At 46.4% G+C, this 18,671-nt stretch overlaps 1 protein-coding gene and 1 non-coding gene across 8 annotated transcripts in view; one reads left to right on the top strand and one right to left on the bottom strand.

The window, feature by feature from the left end:
* SGPL1 (sphingosine-1-phosphate lyase 1) overlaps nucleotides 1-13,585 on the top strand; it is a 55,747-nt gene extending 42,162 nt beyond the window's left edge. For all 7 annotated transcript variants that reach the window (XM_057735773.1, XM_057735772.1, XM_057735775.1 and 4 more), the window contains 8 exons: nucleotides 2,136-2,224; nucleotides 4,263-4,368; nucleotides 5,812-5,910; nucleotides 6,590-6,739; nucleotides 7,880-8,118; nucleotides 9,300-9,446; nucleotides 10,442-10,562; nucleotides 11,081-13,585. In XM_057735773.1, coding sequence (XP_057591756.1) covers nucleotides 2,136-2,224; nucleotides 4,263-4,368; nucleotides 5,812-5,910; nucleotides 6,590-6,739; nucleotides 7,880-8,118; nucleotides 9,300-9,446; nucleotides 10,442-10,562; nucleotides 11,081-11,221 — 1,092 coding nt within the window. In that variant the 3' untranslated portion in view covers nucleotides 11,222-13,585. The remainder of the gene's footprint in view (nucleotides 1-2,135; nucleotides 2,225-4,262; nucleotides 4,369-5,811; nucleotides 5,911-6,589; nucleotides 6,740-7,879; nucleotides 8,119-9,299; nucleotides 9,447-10,441; nucleotides 10,563-11,080) is intronic.
* Nucleotides 4,764-4,901, bottom strand: LOC130854623 (U4 spliceosomal RNA). The gene has a single exon (XR_009054075.1). It is a non-coding gene; the product is annotated as a U4 spliceosomal RNA (small nuclear RNA).
* Nucleotides 13,586-18,671: the final 5,086 nt, after the last annotated feature.

Raw genomic sequence — 18,671 nt, 5'->3', positions numbered from 1 at the left:
CTTTTGGTGAAGAAAGTTCAGAGTTCAGAGGTAGGAAACAAGAAGATACAGCCAACTGGCTAGGCAGTCTTTAGCCTGTTGCCAACGAAGGTTTTAAGCTCTTCTCATTCTTTATTCTTCAACCTTAAACTACCTTTCCTTTTATCAGCTTCATTTGCCTCAGGATGGGTGAGAGGTGACTTTACATACTGAAAGAAATTGGGTTGCTACGGGAAACAGTCTTGGCTTGTGCAAATGCCATCAGGTCCAAACAGTATCTAAAAGAAAAATTTCCAAGTAGGTCCTGTTTTCTTGTATTCTGACTTAGATATCATATGTTAGAGAGTTTTAAAAAATGTTGAAAGACGTTGACTAACATAACAAGTAGTTACTGAGGCCTCCGTCTTCTTACTTTAGAATTGGATTTCCATTTTGGAGGGGTGGTGGTATGGGGATAGAGGAAAATGGGAGAGTAGCAGCATATGTGAACACCTCTTTGGGGACAGAAATAAAAACCTGAAGTAGAATTTAGGTGTTCCTGCTTTTACAGTCCAAAGTACACTGGTGTTTGCCTAACAGATAATGATGTTGATTGGATTAGTTATTGGACTGAAAATAGGACATGTGAAGTGAGTGACTAGGGGTTTGGAACATTTCTGCTTAGGTCATTACTGGACCTTAGTGAGAGATCAGTGCACTGGGGACTAGGTCCTTTGCCCAGCTTTCTTCACAACTGTCTTGGCTCCTCATGTGATATTCTGAGGTTTTATGTTGGACCACAGGACATGCTGCAGTTTGCAGTGCTGACTTCAACTGTAAGCAGAGAAATGCAGGTACCTACAAACAAGGGTCGTGTGCCCGAGGTCAGTGCCTTACTGTGTCGGTGGTGGTCTCATGTTCCGTGAAGGCTTCCTCAATTACAAAATGACTGACTTCTCTCAGCTAATCTTCCATAGAGCTCCTGACCACTGGGATTTTGTATCCTATGGTATTTTTGTCTGATATGTGGATATTACTTTAGGAAATTTTAGTCACCACTTCTCATTTCATCTCATATTAAGTTACACTAAATATGAAAATTAGAAGTTTTACTTTTTTCAAAAGATGGATGACATTGGGTGAGTCACTTAGTCCCTCAGGGCTCAGTTTTCTTACCTGTAAAATGGAAAAGCTTTCTAAGATAGTATGAATCTTTGGAGATGATAAATCTAAGGAAATATCCACCTAGCTCAGTGCTATGGCTCTTTTTCTCCCCCGTTTGTTTTGAAATGATTTCATTCTCAGATGTTATCACAGGATAGCCAGATGGGTATGACAAGCCTGTATTGGTCATGGTTTACTGAAAGTCAAATCAGACATTAAGAAATGTTAATTGAGGGCCTGGCAGGTGTCAGCTACTAGCTAGGTGCCAGGAATACTGTCGTGAACAGATCGGTCCCCGCCTTCATGAGTCTGTAGTCCAGAGAGGAAAACAGGATGAACGAAATGACCTCTGAGTATTTCTGTATCAACTCTGGTAAAGAAATTCGCCTGTGTCAGAGGTGCTAGGCCTAGCTTCAGGAAAACATTTTTCTTCATTTTAAAAACATTAGGATTTTTGTTTTGATTTCAGATAAGTAAGTTAACAAACCTCTAAGTAGAGGCTTCTACTTTTCTCTTTCAAACTTGCCAAAAACCACAAGTTTACTTTGGAATGTCCGAGTGTCTATTCTTGGTCTTCTAATGTATTGCATAGTTGACTAGAGTTGTAACTTCACAGTTTCACATTCTTCAATGGGCATTACAAATTTAAATCAAAGTCAGTAATCCTGATGCTTTTGGATGGGGTAAAATGCCCTATGCTCTCTGCAACTGGAAAAACAACAGAAATGTAAGTGGACTGTGCACAGGTGGGATCTGGGCAGATGTGCATTTGTTCATACACTGTGGAGCTTATAATCATTTAGTAGTTTTTATTCTTCTCCTGAACCAAGATTGGGCTTAGCCAATAAAGTCAAATTTTCCTTCTGGAAGACAGCAGCGTCTGCTCTGCAACATGCATCTGAAAGCTCGTGTGTTTCTGCATCAGATACCCTCAAGATCAAGGCAGGAAGTGCATGCTGATAGCTATCCCCAACTCCCTACCACAGATGGCATCTCTTTTTTTTTTATTACAGGTGACCTCTGGGGGGACAGAAAGCATTCTGATGGCCTGCAAAGCTTATCGGGAACTGGCTTTCGAGAATGGGATCAAAACTCCAGAAATGTATGTATAGTGGTCCCTTGGTATCCATGGAGGATTGGTTCCAGGACCCCCATGGATACTAAATCCTCGATGCTCAGGTCCCTTATATAAAGTGGTGTAGTATCTGCATATGACCTATCCACAGCCTCCATATAGTTGTAAATCATCTCTAGATTACTTAGAATACGTAACATGTAAATGCTATATAAACGGTTGCTGGTATGCAGCGAATTCAAGTTTTGCTTTTTGGAACTTCCCCTGCCCCCCCGAATATTTTCCAGCCTTGGTTGGTTTAACCCAGGGATGTGGAGGGCTGACTGTATGTGTGGCTGGATTTTTCCCTTTTTAGGTTCGTCTGTGTGGAGTACTGCTGCATCAAACAGCCTGACAATGTATTTTCTGCTTCTTGTCTTTCTCTGGCAATTCCAGTCCTCTTCCCCCCACCTCCTATGTCCTTGACCATGATCCTTCACATTCAGCAAAATCCTAAGTGGATCTTCTAGTTAATATTGAAGGTCATTCCCTTTCCCAACCGTCTAAATTTATACATAGTGTATACTGCAAGCAAGAACAAGATCCTTTTTCTAAAAGTTGACAGAGTTATAGGACTACATCTTTGAATTCTGTGATACTATAAGTTTATCTGGAGCCTAAGGGAAAGTGCTCTACTTAGTTCAGTGTAAGTTACTTAAATATAATAGTTTGCCTTGGGGTGCTCCCTAAGAAAATTTCAGTGTGACAGCTGTGTTCTGGGAGGAAAATTTTAAAAATCTTTGAGATTTACCCATGTTGCCACCCCCAGGACATAATTTTGGTATTTGGTTGCATTTTTTTCCCCCTCTAGATCCCCTTCTTGTATGGTGTATTTATACCATATCTTTTGGGTTAATGTTTTTCCACAAGTGTCAGTGACTAAGGGTTTGTCGCACGTGATCTTATACTGTGATTCATACCTAGCCTAAGAGAGTAAGTCAGGCTGCCATCTTTCTTCATGCACAAATCTTTGATGCTTGGTACTTACTCAGTGATAGCAGTTTTTCTCCCTTAAAGGGAACAGATTAATTGTAAGAGTAGAGTAATTGAGGGAAGTCTGAAAGCCAATGGCTTGGTTTCCTTTTTCAATCCTATTTGAAATGCTGTTCCAAAGTATGTAGGATAAATGGGGATTTTCATTTTTCATAGGATCATGGTCTTTCAGAGATGGAGAAGACCATTGATCTGATGCTTGACTACTACTTTAACATCCCTGCTAAACAATCTTGTTTTCGGCTTGAACATGTGTTGTGTCAGGAAGCTTGCCCCTCACTGAGGTACCCATCATAAGATAGGCAACTAGAAGGCACGACCTCACACTGATCTGATCCAAATTCCCTGTCCCTTATCTTTTACCCATCAGCCCTGACTTATGTTTGGGATCCCTCCATGTGGCATTACGTCCGAGATCATCCTGCTACCAAAATGATTTCCTAAATAGTAGGGAGAAGGTTTCTTTAGAAAATCAGTGGACCTCTCTTTGTTTATGCTTAAAAAGAAAAGTAAAACAATATAAACACTTCATAAAAAATTTTAGTAAAAATCATCAGAAGTTTATTCCGGGTGATTCAGATTAGCTGCTAATCTGTTTTGATATATGTATACATTGTGAATTAATCACCACATGTTATCTCTAGAACCTCTTTTTTTAAAAAAAATGTATTTATTTATTTATTTATTGGCTGCATTGGGTCTTCGTTGCTGCATGCCGGCTTTCTCTGAAAGTTGCAGCGAGCAGGGGCTACTCTTTGATGCGGTGTGCAGGCTTCTCATGTCAGTGGCTTCTCTTGTGGCGCACGGGCTCTAGGCGCTTGGGCTTCAGTAGTTGTGGCATGTGGGCTCAGTACTTGTGGCACACAGGATTAGTTGCTGCACGGCATGTGGGATCTTCCCTTCCCGGACCAGGGCTTGAACCCATGTCCCCTGTATTGGCAGGTAGGTTCTTAACCACTGCGCCACCAGGGAAGTCCCTCTTGAGCCCTGTTTTGATTTGAATGTCACTATTTTCTTTTTCCCTGTCCTCTAGTGTAGCCCCCCAGAGTGCCCATGCTGCATTTGACAAAGCTGCCAATTATTTTGGGATGAAGATTAAACGGGTTCCACTGAACAAAATGATGGAGGTGGACATTCGGGTGAGTTCCTCTGAAAGGCTGTTGTCTGTCTGGGGCTGCGAGAAGCAGGAAGGGCTTCTTCCAGTGTCACACACAGATAGGCTTGGAATGCCTTTGATTGTAGCAGCCAGAGTTGCAAAAACTGCCACTGGCAGTGGTGAGTCATTGCAGCTTCAGTCTTTTCATAGATTCATAAACTCTAATAGGAAGATGAGACTAACTTGAGACTTTAAAGACCTGAGTTTTGCTTCAGCACCATCACTTTCTCTTCTGTCTGTAAAATAAGCCGGGACTAACTTGCCCCAAGACTCTCACTGCTGTTTTCGGTTGGCCTGAGTTAGTACCGTGGCCATTGTAATAGTAATTTGTTTAGAAGTAAACTGTACAATTTATTAGCATTAGCATTATTCCCCCCACCTTAATTGAGGTTTTAACTAATGAATTGACAAGTAAAAAATTGTGTATATTTAAAGTATACAACTTGTGTTTTCAATTAGCAGTAATCACACCTCAGGTAAAGCTCACTGGCTATGATGCTGCCACTGCGCAAAGCTACAACTTGTGTTTTGATATATGTATACATTGTGAATTAATCACAATTAAGCTACTTAACATCTGCATCACCTCACATAGTTACCATTTTCTTTCTTTTTCTTTGTTCATGGTTAGAGTACTTAAGACCACCCTGCAGATCTGTACGCAGCTTTCAGGTGTACAGTGCAGTGTTGTTGAGCATAGTCACAGGGCTCTACGTTACATCTCCAGAACTTACGCATCTAGCGTAACTGGAATTTGGTACCCTTTGACCAACATCTCGCCATTTCCCTCATCCTCCAGCTCCTGGCAACCGCAGTTCCACTCTTTGCATCGATGAGTTTGCTTTCAATTCCCCATATAAGCAAGATCATGCAGTACTTGTCCTTCTGTGTCTGGCTTATTTAACTTAGTGTAATGTGCTCCAAGCTCATCCACGTTGTCACAAATGGCAGGATTCTTTAAGCCTTAGCAATATTCTAATTATTTTTATGCCTTGCATTTATGTAGAGGAACTTTGTAGTTTTCAGAGTCGCATTGACGACCCGGGGAGGTCACAGGTGCTGTTAGTGCTGTCGCAGCTCACAGATGAGGAAACACACTGGCTGAAGTCACATAGTTTCCTCAAGGCTTCACTGCTAATCAGTGGGGCCGCGACTCCCACTCGGCTCTTTTGCCTCTTAGCCTAGTATGTTTTTTCACCCTCACAGTGATTTTGCTGTTTTCGTATTGTGCTCTCAGACTGTTTTCCCCCAATGTTTGTATTCAGCCACCACAGTGGAGCAGTGGTCTTTTTCCAGGTTGGAGAGGTGACGCAGGGGTGCTAGTGGAACTGAGACTCCAGGCTGGTACCCTAGATGGCTCTTGGCAGCAGAAGAGAAGAGGAATTGTGTGTGGCTTCTCACTTTCTTTTCAACTTTAAACCCCTAGGCAATGCGAAGAGCCATCACCAAGAACACTGCCATGCTCGTGTGTTCTGCCCCCCAGTTTCCTCATGGTGTGATAGATCCTGTCCCCGAAGTGGCCAAGGTATGTGGGGAGACGTGGACTACTAGGCAGTCAGGTGGAGATTTTAACGTAGAATCTAGTGGTGTAGTCCTTGGCAGAAAGAAGCAATTCTGAATTTAGATTCTAGCCCAGTGGTGGTGAACTGCTCTCATCCACCCTGTGGTAAGCTGCTGCACAGCTCTGCTGAAGCCCCTGAAAGTGACTAGCTTCTGCTGTGGGGGAGGGGATAACACAAGGAAGAAGCCTTTGTTTAAACTGGACATTCTGAACTAGTACTGGCATTTTGATTCAGATAGGGAAATAATCTGCATTGAGAGGCATGCCTACCAGAGGGTGGTACTGACCCACCGTGCTGCCACAGAGCCCCCCTCCCTCCTTCCCCGTCCTGCAGTTACTAGAGCAGGACCCTCCGGCCTAAATCAGAGTGCTGCTCATTTCTTGCTTGATTTTGCAGTGAGTTTGAGGTCCTGCATATTTAAATATAAAATAGAAACCACATTTCAGGTGAACTATTTTGAAGGCTAACTGCATTTGAAAGACAAGTTTTATTAAGAATGTCAAAAATAGCCAGATTTTTAAAACATGGAAGGCAGTACATAATGCCGTAGGCCTAGATCCCACCTTTCTACCCATGTCTTGCAAAGTTTTTGTTACAGAGCTATAAATGATATTCTCTGTGGTCTTTGGTTTTTGAAACTAGCTGGCTGTCAAATACAAAATACCTCTTCATGTGGACGCTTGTCTGGGGGGCTTCCTCATCGTCTTTATGGAGAAAGCTGGGTACCCACTGGAGCAGCCATTTGATTTCCAGGTGAAAGGTGTGACCAGCATTTCAGCTGATACTCATAAGGTAAGCAAGGGAGGAGACCACATGTTAATCAAAGTAGACATGTCTATTTTGACTATTATCAACAAAATAAATCAGCTAAAGCATTAGTTTCCACCATTTAATATAAAAGTAAGTCTGGCTCTTTGCTCTCACCACGCCAGCTGATTCAGATGACAAGGTATAGTGACACAGCAGGGTATGGTGAGAGAGAGGACAAGCAGTAGTGAGAAGGAACCTATTATCTTTGTGTCATACGGCTAAGAGAATTTCTGTATCCAGTGACTGTATGTAACAGGGACATGCTAGTGTAGTGGCTCTTATACAGAGGTTCCCTGAAGCCTTGAGATCCTTGGGGTGGAGAAGGAGGTGAGGTTGACACCAGAATTCCTAAGAGGAGGTATGTCAGTGCTGTAGGCCCCATGCTTCTGGGGCTCCTGCATCTGAGTGACTGGAGTTTATCAGTGGATGAGTCCTTTGGAAAAAGGGGTGAACTTACGTGCTCAGGAATGTTTGGCTTGAAAGGTTTGAAATGTCCATGGCTGCTACCCCCAGTGGACCGCGTCAGACTGCCCTTTTTCTTATTGTCCATCCTTGTGTGGCTCAGGGGGTAAAATCAGTTCCATGTTAGCTTCAGTGAGTTAATTAGGGGGGCACATTGGTCAAATATGTAGTTCATTTTAAAGCTGGATTAAGGAGCTTCTAGATTCTGAGCACCATGGTGTTCTTATGAAGGAAGTATAATACTAAGCAAAAAAATATAGAAAGGGAGTCAGATCGTGATTTTAGTTGCTCCAAGTGGCCTGAATTCCATCCTTTCCTGGCTTCCAGTGGAAATTTATCTTTGCTTCCATCCTGACATACTGCCCTGGGGTACTGTTTTAAATAAGGAAAACCACATGCTAGATGAAACACAGGAAGCAAACCCATTAACTGGACAAGACGTTGTTTTTCCTAGGCCTCAGAAGATTCCTCATTTCTGAAACAGAGAATTAAAACCCCATCCCTGAAGTTTCCTCTACTCTTTAGTAAATAAGCTGGAACTCTTAATGTGAGTGGGAACACAGAGAAACTGACAGACAAGGGGGAATCTGCACGGCGAGAGCTCTGGGGCAGGTCCGCTATGCCAGGACTGTGCACTCATCTGTCTGCTTCTCCCCTCAGTATGGCTACGCCCCCAAGGGCTCTTCGGTGGTGCTGTACTCTGACAAGAAGTACAGGCACTATCAGTTCTTCGTTGCGACAGACTGGCAGGGCGGCATCTACGCTTCCCCAGCCATTGCGGGCTCACGGCCTGGTGGCATTAGTGCAGCCTGTTGGGCCTCCTTGATGTACTTCGGTGAGAACGGCTACATTGAAGCTACAAAGCAGATCATCAAAACCACTCGCTTCCTCAAGTCAGAGTATGTGTGGAAGGCTGGGGTTCTGCCTTGTCTCTTGCTTTGTCTGCTGGTAGGCTCAAGGCAACTGCTAGGCCAAGCGCCCATAGCTCCAGCCCTGCAGCTTAGGAGTGTGGTGCTGGCCTGGGAGGATAAGCTCCCTTACTGTGCTGTGACTTGGAGGTCACATCTGGGCTTCATCTGCAGGCCGTCTTGTCTCCAAGGATGTCCTAAGAACTGGCAGCTCTTACCAAGTGCTAACGTACAGCTTAATGGTTAAGACAGTGGTTCTCAAAATTGAGGCTGAATCCTAATCACATGGAAGACTTAAGATGCAGGTTGCTGGGCCCCACTCCTAGAATTCTGACTTAGTAGGTCTGGAAGGGGAGTCTGAGGATTTGCATTTCTGAAAGTTCCCAGTGGGCACTGATGCTGCTGGTCTGAGAGTCACACTTGGAGAATCACTGGAATAAGAAGACAAGAATTGGAGAGGGGCACACAGAATGGGTGGTGAAATCTAGGGTTAAGGCTAGAACCAGGCTGCATGCTTTGTCTAACATACCTCTTCATGTGTTACCTGCCTGGCTCTCTGTGTGTTACCAGGATGGGGATGTCTTTTCAGGATCTTGAGGATGAATGAAAGTGGCTAGTAGGCATGGCTTATTTGAAAAGGGCCTGCGTTTGGTCCTGATACAGCTGTCTGCTGAGACATGCTGTACCATTTCTTCCTTTAGGGAATTACATGGATTACTTTTTTTTTTTTTTTTGCACACGGGCTTAGTTGCTCCGCGGCATGTGGGATCTTCCTGGAGCAGGGATTGAACCCATGTCCCCTGCATTGGCAGGCGGACTCTTAACCACTGTGCCATCTAGGAAGCCCATATGGATGGCTTTTTAAGGAGAGATGGAGGGATCACTTTTCAGAATTTAAAAAAAGTACATAGTTTATCCCTTAGATACCCTTGGGGGCATATCATAATTTGGGAGTTGGGCAGACAGGTTAGGAGTCAGTGGTCTTGATTCATTGGATCTAGTGGGATTTGGGCCTTTGAATATTTGTAATATTTAGGAATCACTGATCTCAGTCTAGCCACCTTATGAGAAAACTCAAGCCCCAAAGGTTATTAGATTCTATTATAAGGGAGACATGAGATAATGGCCAGAAGAATGTACATGGCCTAATTTCCTTTTTATTCCTTTTTAAGATTGGAAAATATCAAAGGCATCTTTGTTTTCGGGAATCCTCAATTGTCAGTCATTGCTCTGGGCTCCTGTGATTTTGACATCTACCGACTATTCAACCTGATGAGTGCCAAGGGCTGGAGTCTGAATCAGTTGCAGTTCCCACCCAGGTGAGCTTGAAGACGCTTCCTTTGCTCCTGACTGCTGAAGAACTTGGGCAGCAAGGTGACCTGAAGTATAGAGAGTGACTGCCAGCACCCAGGACGTTAGTGGCAGCTCTTACCAAGTGCTGACGTACAGTTGTAGTATCTGTTAGGATGTCTTGCCATTTGGAGTTATTCAGTATCAGGGACAAGACTGTTAGCTTTAAACTCTGGCAAATGAGGTGACAGCCTGAGGACGAGCGGTCGGTCATGAGATCACCCCCCACCCCCCACCCCCGTTCTCTTTCTGGGCTCTGTCCTCTCCCATCCTTACGTGCTCTCATTACCTGAGTATGGTGCTCAGAACCTTCCAGAGGGCTTCAAATCAAGGGCCTTTAATCATTCAGGTGCGCTACTGTCGCTTTTCATGTGCATTTCTAACCTAATCTTCCAGGATGCCTTTAAATAAACACGCCGATCCAACAGAGTAGGTCTCTCAGGATTCTCCATGCACCTCCCCACCCCCCCAGTCCTTTCACATGTTGGTTCCACTGTCAGTCCCACTGGATTCTGTTTTTTCCTCTTCACAGTCCCTCTGTACCTGTCTCCCTCTGGGGGAGTCAGTTTCTTCTTTGCCCTGAAGTCCTTCGAGACCCCAGCCATATGCACCCATCCCCACGAGGGTTTATCACCTAAGATAAAAGCATCCCATGGATTGCCACATGGTTGAAGGAACAGCAGTGGACAGTTTCTGAGGGGAGGGGCGGGACAGGACAGCCAGCTGTATTCATCTTATCAGGGTGGTTCTTGATCACGCTGAGGGCATGAAGCCCTCATGCCAGCCCACACTTGACAGCCCATGTATTTGAGAGCCCTGATGTCCAGGACTGGGAGCTATTTGACTACACGTGTCACAAGTAAAGCAACCAGTAAATGCCTGTATCTGGGGCTGCTTGAGTTCAGAACTTTTTTTCCCCCTCTTTTTCCAGGATTCATCTCACTTTGTCTTTCTTCTCCTGTAGCATTCATTTCTGCATCACGTTGGTACACACCCGTAAGCGGGTAGCCATACAGTTCCTAAAGGACATCCGGGAATCCATCACTCAAATCATGAAGAATCCGAAAGCAAAGACCACAGGAATGGTAGGGACACTTGGGGTTTTCTCTTCCTGTGGACGTTTAGGTGGTGTTGGTGGGCTTGAAAGAATCAGGTGACCGCCCGTCTGCTCCCGCCTCAGCCCCTGATCCACAAACCCCTTTCCTTATTCATTGGAACCGATGATCTCTGCTCACCCATTCCCAGGGTTTTTTAGTCTCAAATGAGATGTGTTAAATATAATTAGCACCTTAAAAATTTGAAGGTGCTGTACAATGGCAGGTGGTGTCCATTTAAAAAGAAAATTTTGACACAGGAAAGGCAATAAACCTCTTTCCTCTGGAATCTTCTACACCAAATCCCACAGGATAATCATTCTTTGGGGAGAAAGGCAGACTGGCAAATGCCTGTGAAAAACGTCCTATGCCAGCTGTCTCTCTGCTAGAATGGTGCCTGGGCTGCGAGTGGAGCGGGGTGGGGCACAGGGAAGGCAACGACAGGGAGAAGGCGTGCACAACCACTGCTCGCAACCCCCTGTCTCTAACGACACTCTCTGGGTTTGTAGGGTGCGATCTACGGCATGGCCCAGGCTACCGTCGACAGGAACCTGGTGGCAGAGTTGTCCTCCGTCTTCTTGGACAGCCTTTTCAGCACAGACGCTGTAACTCAGGGCAGCCAGATGAATGGATCTCCAAAACCCCGCTGAGCGGGGAGCCTCCGTAGCCCCGAGGGGCGTCTGGCCTTCAGAAGGTTCTCGGGGTGTGGGACAGGCCACACGGTTTCAACATCTGATCTTGCTCCGTAGAGTACAGCGAAACAGACCATGAGACAGCTTGATCCTCAGGGTTCTTGTTTCCATCCTTTTGTGGTTTTTAATGTGAAGACCCCGAAGGATTCCATGACATAATTATTTGGCCCTTGTTCTAAATGTTACCCTGGGACTTGTTTTAACCATCTCCTTCTCTAACCTCTCTTGCTCTCAGCTTCACTTAATCACGGTGTGGTAGCTCTGACCTGTTCTGACTCCTTAGGGATGCTGGGCTAGTTTACGAGATAGGCTCGGGCAGATGGGCTAGTCAGACAGGAAGCAATCCATACCTGACGTTCCCCGCGGTGGGCTGAGGTGGGCTCGCTTCTCCAGCCCTCCCCTGTGAGTGGCCAGTCGTCTCTGAGTCCCTTCTGCTGCAGCTTGTATTGTCTTCTGAGGACACGGGTTGGCTGCCATTGTTGCTGTTGTGCGGGGCTGGCGTGGTCAAGCGGGTCTGCCTGCTCCATCTACCAAGGCAGGGTCTGGAGCGGTTGCCAGTCCTCGTCTGTGCTTGTGGTCCCCATGGGATACCTGGCTGTCATCCTCCAAACACGAGAGGATGCAGTTTTCAGAGAATCTAGGACTTACTGGCCCTGGTGCTGCCTCTCTGAATTGGCAATGTTAGAGGACACCTGACCCTCTCCTGAGCTGGTGATGACTGGAACCAGACCCTTTTCTGTACTTTTCTGAGGATCAGAGCGGGATGAGCATCCGCATCCACGTGTGTCACCAGAGTTGGCAGCAGTCCTCCCCTCCTGCCGCTCTAAGCCATCACGTGTGTTTATTTTTTGTTTGCCTGAAGGAACAGCTCAAAGCACCTTCACAAGTTGCCTTGACTTACCCAAGGTGGGTGTGAGGAGAGCACAAGAGAGCCCCCAAGGCAAGGAGAACTTCTCTCCATCACTGTGTCCCTCCTGCCCCTTCCCCCTTCATTCAGCGCCCAAACGTACGACGGCCGTTAAGCCTCAGGTACGGGATGCTCCTCGGCCCTGGCTAGGAGGAGATAAACTTTCTGGATTAGGAAGACATGATGGCAAGTGTCAGTTGTGGCCTAAGGCCTAGGATTCCTTCAATTAAGACTAGCTGCTCAGGGGGGCGCAGGGACAGGACCCAACCCTGCGCCCACTTCCTACCCTCTGCCCCCCTTGCGGGGCCCTGATCTAGGTTGAGCCACTGTCCTACTCCGATGACGACACACCGTGTGCCTTCTTCCTCAGCGGTGACAGGCTACTCCTGACCCAGGCTCGAGGGGAACGGGCTCAGCCTTTGAGGATTTTATCTAGGTAGGGGTAAGTCAGGAGGAATGTTCCTTTGTTCTGCTACCTTTCTCAGGGACTCCTGAATATTCAGCCTCTTCAGGCTGGTCTCCTCTAGTCTCCTTCACTGGGAATGCTGGCCAGGAGAGCCACAACGCCTGGACTTTCCCCGAGCTCCTTGGCACGTTGGTCTGAAGTGTTCTTCAGCTCTGTACTTCCTCCGCAGTAACTCTGACAAGCAGGCCATGTCTTTGCAGGGCTGGTGTGGTGTGTTTCTGTCTTTTGTGGGTTCCAAAGATGGTTGGGGTGTGTTTGTGGTAGAGGCTGAGATCCTTTGGACATGGGAGTCGCGTTGCCCCTGGTTGCTGACCTGCTAGGCACCTGCTGAGAGAGACTGTGCGTGAACCGTCCCTGGATCTCCAGTGCGTTCATTGTGCTGGATGAAGTCCAGGGAGCCAGAACCACCCAGCACCACTGTGTTTGTCAGCTGCTAAAATGGAGAAGCACATGCCCTGCACAGTGTGGTGTTGCTTCCGGTGTCTCCCCGGGACCTTCCTCTGCGCGCGCTGTGACATTGCAGCTGGGGCTACAGGTGGTGATGGTGTTTTTCAAAGGGACCTGCTGTTGCCACGTTAATTTATGATTACGAGCATGAGTCTGACTTAACACTTGCGGGCTTTCTACTCAGTATGTACCCGTGCACATCAGTAACACCTAGTCTGGCAGAGGGGGGTGGGGTGTCTTGATGATATCCTGTTGCTAGCAGATGTCACACTGGCCTCTGCAAAAACTGTACTCTCGTTTGTGGGTTAGAATTAGTCATGTGACTATGCTGCCATGTCACTTTTAATATGACCAGTTTTATACTTGGAAAATGGTACTTGCCTCTTTTAGGTCTTTTCTGTCTTTAACCTCCCTCTTCGCCATCTCAAGGCTCCCTTCCTAATTGCAGCAATAATCTCTTAAGAAGCAATTATGTAATAAAATGTCCCAAATCTTAATCATCGTGGATGACTGCGTTCATTTGTTCACTTAGGCACACAGTGAAGATACCTACTGGGGTGGTAGCAGCTCCAATCCGGCTGCTGGTGAGAACGCGTCCCTTTATAGTGAAATGGTTGTGTGACCACGATAGTAGGACCAATTCACAGACGTGGATAAGCAGCAGTGCTGCTCAGCTGCAAGCACCTTCCTTGGTAGCTCCACCAGGAGTGGTGGTACCACCTGTTTAAAGGAGCTTTTGGAACTCACATGTTTAGTTCCTCAGGGCCAGGGCCCTGTCTTATGTCTTCAGTCATCTGCATCATCCACATCTGCTTACAACTTAATGGTGGGTTGAGCCATCTGGGGTGGTCCCCAGCTAGCTGGGCCGTGTGGCTCCAGTTCCCCACAGACACTGACTTCAAGCCCTGCATTTGGTTTGGGAGCTGAAAGAACCCCTCAGGTATCTGCACATGTAACCGCTGGGCCTCTTGTTCCATTACGAACAGGAAGTAAGAAGTCTTTCTGAAGGGTGATAATTCAGGCTCCGAAGTTCTGTCATTCAGGTAACACAGCTTTTCATTCTGGCTCTCAGCCCATTCACACTTTGCCAGAACCAAGAAATGCTGCCTTTGCTATACAGTTTTCTGCCAAGTGACTTGGCTCCCCCCCGAACACCCACTTGCCTTTGGATAAACCCTAGAGAACAAGGGGCCAGGATGTGTCTGGTGAGGAGACATGGCCCATCCAAGAAGTGGTGTCTTGATGCTTATATCTGCTCCTTACAGCTATGAGCCCCTTCGCCTTCTCTGTGGATCCTGACAGTAACAAGTTGCTTTTAGTTAGACCCAGTAGTGACAGAAGTAATGACAGAGGCCTACCTTGGTAGCCACCAGCTATAGCCTGTAAGCAGAAGTCAGGTGTTTGAGAGCCTCTTGGGTTGGAGTCGTAATTGCCTTACTTTTCTTTGTGCTTGATTTTTTTTCATAATCTCTCCTTAATATCCTTCCCTATAATTTCAATTATTTGCATTAATTTTAGAATAAACATTTATTTCTAAAAAGTGTTGTCTTTGTACCACATAAAGTTGCTCCATGTAACTACAGTGCCCTCCAGGTTGGCATTTTATAGCCTTTGATCCATGAGAGTAAGTGGAGGTAAGAAGATGATGTAACAGTCCATACTGCCATAGCTAGTGGCTTGTCCCCTGATCCACAGTGATGAGGTCAAAGCACATTTAAAAGGATTTATGTCAGAAGTGAAGCAGATGGGGGACCACTGTCTGAACCTTGTTGGTTTGACATTAAGCTTTACTGAGAACTTGAGATCAAGATAGCAGAATAGGAGGACACGAAGCTCACCTCCTCCCATAAATACATCAAAAATACATCTGTGTGTGGAACACTTCTCACAGAATACCGACTGAACACTGGCGGAAGATCTTGTACAACCAAAGCTTCAAGAAAGGTCACCATATAACTGGGTAGGATGAAAGAAAAAAAAAATAGGAATTGGGATACAACCTACACCCCTTGGAGGGAGCTGTGAAAGAGGAAAGGTTCCCTCAGCCTGGGAACGCCCTTCACCAGCTGGGATATCAGCCAGGACAGGGAGCTTCAGAGGCTCAGAGGAGACTGCAGCCAGATGGCCTGCGGCAGGAGAACAGAGAGGCCAGGACAGAGTTCTGGCCACCCCACAGCCCAGGTGCGCAATCTGCTGGAGTGGGCAGGGGCTGGGTGCCGAAACTTGGGCCTCGGTGGACAGACCTGGGGAGAGGACTGGGCTGGCTGCACAGAGACAGCCCAAAGGGGCTAGGGTGTAGTGCAGGCTGCAACAGGGCGTGTGTACAGGACGAGAGTTGATGGGTTGGTCAGAGAAGCCCCACTGTTAACGTGCACACCAAGGGAGGGGTGGAGCCCTGCCGCAGCAGCCTCACTCTGGAAGTGCTTACCATGGGCGTGGCTCCGCCTCTACAAGCTGTGAGCGCCTGCAGGTGCCAGGCTTGCCCACGTGCAGAGGCAGGGCTGAAATCGGAGCCTTGGGACGTCAGTGGGTTTATGCTGCTGTGGGCAGCTTTGTAACCTCGTTGCCTGCAGGACACCTGGGCTGCTTACTGGTGTTCCTCCGCAGCTATAGTGAGTCGAGCATTAACAGCTGCAGGCTTTTCAGGCCCCGTGCAAGCAGCTGGGGGGCCGGGCCCGAGCTGACTCCTCAGCTCACATGGCAGTTCCAGGTGTGCGACTAGAACAATTCCCATGCCTGACTTTCGTCAATCTGTGTTCGTGACCTCGTGAGCACAGCGCCTGAGGTACACCTGGTAGACTACCTGCACTCCCACGGCTGACACGGGGCCGAGGGCAGTGCCAGCAGTGTACTCTGTGAGGCCACACAACGGGTGGCAGGCAACAGCACAGAGCACACGTCCCTGTGGACAGCTCCTGTGGAAGAACACTCAGTGGCTCCCCTCTCAGCGGGAGCGCTCCAGTCCTGCCTACCTCACACACAGTTCAGAAATGGGTCTGGGGCTTCCATGCCGACAACTGGGGAGCAGACCTGCCCCAAACAGGGCTGTGACAACCACAGAGCAAAGAGGAGGCCCTGTTGAACCTCCAGTGCCAGCTCTGGTCACCACAACACCAACCACACCTCCTATAACGTCCAGCACACACTGAAGAAAAACATGGCAGGCATCCATACGAAAAACTATCCTCACACCAAAAATATTAGGCTACACAAGGATGCTCCCACATGAAAACAGCCCTTCAAGACCACAGTACATAACTTTCCTCTAAATTCATAGTCAGAGAAATTATACTGAAATGAAAAAGCAGAGGAACTATTCTCAATTAAAATAACAAGAAAATCCCCTGAAAGAACAAATAATGAAACAGACCTCAACAGTCTACTAGGCCCCGAGTTGAAGGAGGTAATAAAAATACTGAAAGAATTAAGAAAGGCTATCGATAGAAATACAAATCACTGTAAAAAGAACTAGAAACTAGAGAGACAAAATTATAAAACTCACTTGCCAAGATGAAAGCAAAGCTAAAGGCAATAAAGAGCAAATAAAATAATGCAGAATGAATAAGTGATCTGGAAGACAGAAAATGGAAATCACCCAATCAGAATAGCAGACAGACGAACTTAAAAAATATATATATATACGAGACCTATGGGATAATATAAAGCATGTCAATCTACGCACAATAGAAATCCCAGAAGAAGAAGATACAGAAAAGGGGATCGAAAATGTACTTGAAGAAATCATAGCTGAAAACTTCCTAAACCTAAAGAAGGAAACATATCCAGGTACAGGAAGCACAGAGGTCCCAAACAAGATGAACCTGAAGAGACCTACACCAAGACATATTATAATTAAAACAGCAAGACTTAAAGAGAGGACTCTAAAGGTAGCAAGAGAAAAACAGTTAATTACAAAGCAACCATCATAAGGCTATGAGCTGATTTCAATACAGAAACACTGCCAGCCAGAAGGAAGTGGCAAGATTTATTTAAAGTCCTGAGATGGAAAAATCTGCAACCTAAGGTACTCTACCCAGCAAGATTATCATTTAGAAGGAGAGAGAATTTCTCAGAGAGGAAAAAACTAAAAGAATACAGTAATATTAAAGCCTACCCTAAAAGAAATATTGAAAAGTCTTATCTAAATAGAAGGGTCTATAGGAAAGAGAAAATGACAATTGGAAAGTAAGTCACTTAAGTAAGCCAGTACAGAGATTGAAAAAAAACATCAAAAAATAATTTCCAAAAGCAATAACCACAGATGGAGGAGAATCAAGATGGCGGAGTAGGAGGACGTGCGCTCACTCCCTCTTGCAAGAGCACCAGAATTACAACTAACTGCTGAACAACCATCCACAGAAAGACACTGGAACTCACCAAAATAAACCACCCCACATCCAGAGACAAAGGATAAGCCACAATGAGACAGTAGGAGGGGTGCAATCACGTTAAAATCAAATCCCATAAAAGCTGGGTGGGTGACTCACAAGCTGGAGAACAGGTATACCGCAGAAGTCCCGAAGGTTCTGAGCCCCACGTCAGGCTTCCCAGCCTGGGGGTCCAGCAATGGGAGGAGGAATCCCCAGAGAATCAGACTTTGAAAGCCAGCAGGATTTGACTGCAGGACCTCCACAGGACTGGGGGAAACAGAGACTCCACTCTTGGAGGACACACAAGAAGGTGTGCTCACCAGGACCCAGGGGGAAGGAGCAGTGACCCCATAGGAGACTGAACCAGACCTACCTGCTGGTGTTGGAGGGTTGCCTGCAGAGGTGGGGGGCAGCTGTGGCTCACCGAGGAGACAGGGGCACTGGTGGCAGGGGTTCTGAGAAGTGCTCATTGGCATAAGCCCTTCCAGAGGCCACCATTAGCTCTACCAAAGAGCCTGTAAGCTCTAGTGCTGGGTCACCTCAGGCCAAATGACCAGCAGGGTGGGAACACAGCCCCACCCATTGGCAGACAAGCAGATTAAAGTGTCACTGAGCTCCACCCACCTAATCGGATTAAAGTTTTACTGAGCTCCACCCACCCAGCCCTACCCACCATCAGTCTCTCCCATCAGGAAGCACCCCTGAGCCTCCTAGACAGCTTCCTCCACAAGAAGGCAGAGAGCAGAATCAAGCAGTATCAGCAGTATTTCATCTTGTGGAACTGAAAACCAAAGCCACAGAAAGACACAGAAAATGAAAAGGCATAAGACTTTGTACCAGATGAAGGGACAAGATAAACACCAGAAAAACAACCAAATGAAGAGTAGATAGGCACTCTTCTGGAAAAAGAATTCAGAATAATGATGGTGAAGATGATCCAGGACTTTGAAGAAAGATTAGATGCAAAGATCGAAAAGTTGCAAGAAAAGTTTACCAAAGACCTGGAAGAATTAAAGAACAAACAGAGATATGCAACAAAAGCAACAACCACAATGAACAGCAAAAGGATAAACAAGATGTGAATGAGGACGTCAGAGTCATAAAGTGTGTGAAAGAAAGCAAGACAATGTAGATTTTTTTTTAGAATATGCTTGAGCCTATATGGCTACCCGTCTAAAGCAAGCAGATGTACGGGGGTGAGTCAAAAATTATCTGCAC

The sequence above is a fragment of the Hippopotamus amphibius genome, chromosome 5 (genome assembly GCF_030028045.1).
Source record: "Hippopotamus amphibius kiboko isolate mHipAmp2 chromosome 5, mHipAmp2.hap2, whole genome shotgun sequence".
Classification (NCBI taxonomy): Eukaryota; Metazoa; Chordata; class Mammalia; order Artiodactyla; family Hippopotamidae; genus Hippopotamus; species Hippopotamus amphibius.
Note: the sequence above shows the minus strand (reverse complement) of the source record. Positions and strands in the feature narration are given on the sequence as shown.